We start from the raw sequence: 4,685 nt of genomic DNA, 5'->3' as shown, positions 1-4,685 counted from the left end.
GAGAATCTATACATCAAAATCCTTCAGCAAACCTCATATAATACCCAGCTAAACCCAAGAAACTTTGAATATCGGTGGGAGTTAGAGATCTAGACCAATTCCTAACCACCACCGTATTTTTCGGATAAACTTCAATACCCACACTAGATACAATGTGACCAATAAAATACACCGATCTTAGACAAAATTTGCCCTTACTATATTTAGCAAAGAGTTGTTACTCGGTGAGGACTTCTAATACTATCGTTAAATGACCCACATGTTCATCCTCACTTTTGGAATATACAAACAAATCATCATTATAGAACATTACAAATGAATCAATATAATTCTGGAACATTTTATTCATAAGGTCCATAAAAGCCGCTGAGTCATTAGTTAAACCAAAGGACATAACTAAGAGCTCATAATGACCATATCTTGTTCAGAAAGTCATTTTACGAATGTCAAATCCTTTAAGTCTATGTTGGTGATACCTCGACCTTGAATAAGTCTTTGAATAGTAACTCGCCCATTGGATCTGGTAAAATAAATTTGTAAAACAAATCATCAATTCTAGGAAGAGGATACTTATTCTTTACAATGACCTTGGTTAGTTATCGATAGTCAGTACACCATCTATGAGACCCATCTTTCTTTTTCACAAATAATATCGGAGAGACCTATGGAGATATGTTTTGTTGTATAAAACCTTTGTCTAGAAAATCCTTTAGGTAAGATATTAGCTCTTTCAACTCGGCCGAAGCCATCTACTATGGAGGAATTGATATGGGTTAAGTATCCCGCATCAAATCTATGCCGAAATATATTTCCCATCTGTGAGGAATTTTGGGTAAGTAATCGGGAAAAACTTTAAAATGAAGAGCCCGGGACCCAAGTTTCTAGACTCTTACATTATGATAGATACATCACATAGAAGTTATCTTACAAGTTTTTATACATGAAATAATTTAACCTCTAGGGAATGAGTTTCCCCCTTCCTTTTTAAAAATGGTTCATCAGGAAATTTGAATTTAACTACACTTGTCCTACAATTAATCAACGCAAAACAAGCATATAACCAATCCATTCCCAATATACCATCAAAGTCCAACATGTCAAGTTCTATAAAATAAATTAATGTGACTCTATTGGACAATAATATGTGACAACTCCTATATACTCTTTTAGAAACAACGGAGTCACCCACTGGGGTAGAAACCGAAAAAGGTTCGACTCAGACATCGGAGATCACATCAAAAATCATTGAAATTAAAGAATTACAAAAAATAAAGTGTCATCAGGATCTAGCAAATCATATACATTAATTAAAAATACATGAAACATACCTGTAACAACATCGAGAGAATCCTCTTGATCATCCCTAGATTGGAGAGCATAAAAGTGGTTCTTTTCAAGAGAATCATAATTAAGACCACTTGCTTGTGCTTTATTAATATCCATTCCTTGAGTCTTGGACATGGGACAATCTCTCACCATGTGACCACGCTTTCCACAACCATAATAATTATCCGTACCCACTAGAGATTTATCCATATATTTCTTACAACATTAGGCACAATTTGGTTTCTCATTTTGTGAATCACCACTTTTTTCCCCTTGATGCCTAGGTTTATAAACCCTATCCTTTCTAGCCTTTGGAAAACTATGAGGAGCATGGTTGGAGAATCTTTTCTTAAATTTTGGTTTGTCTTGGATATCAAACATACCCTTAGAAATACCTCCTTCAAAGAGACTTGGCCTCTTGATCTCCCTATTCTTCCTCTTAAGTCTACTCTCTTCAACTTGTTGATAATGCACCATTAAACGAGATAAATCCATGTTATTGTAAAGCATTGATGCACGAAACTCTTCCACAAGATCACCGGGAACACCTGTCGCAAAGTGGTTCATTTCATCCCTTGAATTATTCACCAAAGAAGAGGCATATTTAGACAACTTAGTGAATTTCAAAGAATATTCTTGAACATTCATACCTCCTTCATGAAGTTTGATAAACTCATTAACTTTTACCACTCTTTTATCCCATGGGAAGAACTTATCAAGAAATTCCCTCGTAAACACTTCACTACTTATGGGACCATCACTCAGAGCCATATTTTTCTTCCATAGAGTGTACCAAGATTAAGCCACATGTTTGAGTTTATAAGTGGCTAGCTCGGCCTTCTCATTTGAACTTATTTCCATAGATTACAAGATCCTATAAAACTCATCTTGAAAGTCTTGAGGATCTTTATTTATCTTAGACCCAAAATACATTGGAGTGTTCATCCTAGTGAAGTACCTTAAACGTTAAGCCATGGTACTAGCTTTTCTACTCCCACGGGGTGAAACTTCTTGATTTGCTTGGGTCTTGATAGCTTAAGATTTAGTAGCCACGAATTGAGTTAAGTTTATGAAAGCCTCCCTTATATCTCCATCCTACATGACCTGAGGATTGACCGGACTTGTAAACCTAGAAGAGCTTGTGCTTGAGGAGGAGCTTCGTGGTTTTGTCTAGGAACTCCCACATTGGCAATCTCCTCTTCAACCCTTCTTGTTCCTACCCTTCTAGTAGTCATAGGATATATCCACAAGAAAATGATTATAAGAACAGGACATACAGAGTTAAAAATCTTGAGGCATGACTTAAGAATACCAAGTAAAGCGAAAATTTCCTAAACATCACATAGCCTCTCAATCATAAGAGTGGCACGCTTCACAATTAAAAATAAGACTCTACATAGACATGGTTTCGTGAGGCATCATTAGTCACATCCCAAGACCACCCCTAGAATTTAGGGTACAATCTCATATTGTAATCAGCGTACTTGACCTCTCGGAGGTCCTAAATAAGACCTTTCATATTATTCATTGCATAAACATAGTGAAAAGTAGTGTGGAATTAAAACTATTCAGAAAACATAACATAGTCTTTAAACATCTCTTTCATATAAAGCAATAGGAAATAATAAGTCTCAATCTCATCATCTTAAGACACAAGTATACTTGGGATGCGGCCCATACATCAAAATATGAATATAAAATACTTAATTTATTACAATACTTCAAATTGAAAACATAAAAGACATATATGCCCTCGAGTCAAATGAGGACATACTTCAACTTCCCCTGAACGATGCTACGGTTCAAGTCTTCACTTCCCAAAATCTCTTCACCTACCAAGAACTATATTGATAGATAAAAGTATGAGTTAGTACAACCAGTTGTATTAAGTATGTAATTAGGCATAAAATCATGAAAATGGACATTTACTGAAACAATGCATCTTTTGTTTTAGAAATCATATTATAATCATAAGAACACCATTTAACAACTTAGAAACACATAAGATATTATTCAAAGAAAAAATAATAATTTTAGAGGTCACTTTAAAGTAACCTCATTCACTATTATAGTGAATTATTTCACTGTACAATGAAGTTACTTATTGTTAACTTTAGAAACCCTTTAGCATGTAATCTTCTCACTTATACCTACCCTACGATTCACATAAGTCACACAAAAAGAGACTGCCCATACACCCTCTCTAGATGTTCCTAAAAGACCTTTGAGATTACATATAATGAGTCAAATATACACTTACGAAGCATCATAAACATTAAGGTAAGATTATTCTATCAAAGGGGACTCTAAGTCTCCCTTGAATATGTTGTGAAGAGACCGCCCATATAATCCCTTACACACACTTGAGAGATCCTATAGACTCCCTATAATAGAATCATTCTTACTTAACACAACAACACATAGATTATATGACATTCTCGTTCCAAAGACTATTAAAAGACCTACTTAAGTAAATCAAGAAGATAGAGTCCATAGTAACTGCTTCCCTAACTAGAATAATCTTCAAGACTTCCAAAGATGAGATAAAAAGAGATCATCTCTTAAGCCCTCTTCACACTTTAGCTAAGGAATCCTTAAGTCACTTTAGATTAGGTACTTATTCATTTACATACTTCATAACCTAAGACATTAGTTCTGTAGTTAATTTAGACTCATACATCACATAAAGGTCATTGGAGTAATAACCTTAAAGAAGACCTAGGAACTTCAAGTAACATCGTCACAACATATTGTCCAATGTCTAGATAGCATCCTATACCACCACGTAAACCTCATAAGCTTCTCTAATGTTAATAGGTATTCCATATGATAAGAATATGCAATAGCCGACATAGACCATGATATCAAGACATGGAATCCGGAGCTCTATACCTACTCATATGAGGTTGTTCTACTTGCCAAGGATAGAACTTAGATACATCCCATGTAGGCACACGGTTAAGGAATATGAAGGGAAGACTTTGTAATCTGGTCTCACTCTTTAAGTAGAACAACTTCCCCATACAATACTCACTCGGTTCTAGTCCTCTTTCTCATTGAGTAATTCACATATTTGGTTCACATAAAAGGTTCCATTACAAGTTCATCACTCAATTATATTTACCCTACCAAAGAAGGTCCACTAGGGCTACCTCACAATGGAGACAAAAAGTTCATGATGACTTTCGTAAGGATTAATATGATTTCATTCCTGCCAATTAACCTTAAGTCTGTCATTCTTTTACTTTGAAGGATACCATTACGGCCTACAACTTTAAAAATCTCAACTACCACTAAGTAAAGGTTTTCACATGAAAGACTCTCTTAAGTTTATTAAGGTCATATGTCATTCATATATT

The 4,685-nt window shown here is 34.9% G+C and overlaps 1 protein-coding gene across 1 annotated transcript; it reads right to left on the bottom strand.

Moving 5' to 3' along the window:
- Positions 1-1,551: 1,551 nt before the first annotated feature.
- Positions 1,552-2,097, bottom strand: LOC104647109 (uncharacterized). Its single transcript, XM_010321687.1, has one exon. It carries the CDS (start codon positions 2,095-2,097, stop codon positions 1,552-1,554), a length of 546 nt encoding a protein of 181 aa, XP_010319989.1.
- Between the last annotated feature and the right edge of the window lie 2,588 nt (positions 2,098-4,685).

This window comes from Solanum lycopersicum, chromosome 4 (assembly GCF_036512215.1).
Source record: "Solanum lycopersicum chromosome 4, SLM_r2.1".
In the NCBI taxonomy this organism is placed as follows: Eukaryota; Viridiplantae; Streptophyta; class Magnoliopsida; order Solanales; family Solanaceae; genus Solanum; species Solanum lycopersicum.
This window is presented reverse-complemented; position numbering and strand designations above follow the sequence as displayed.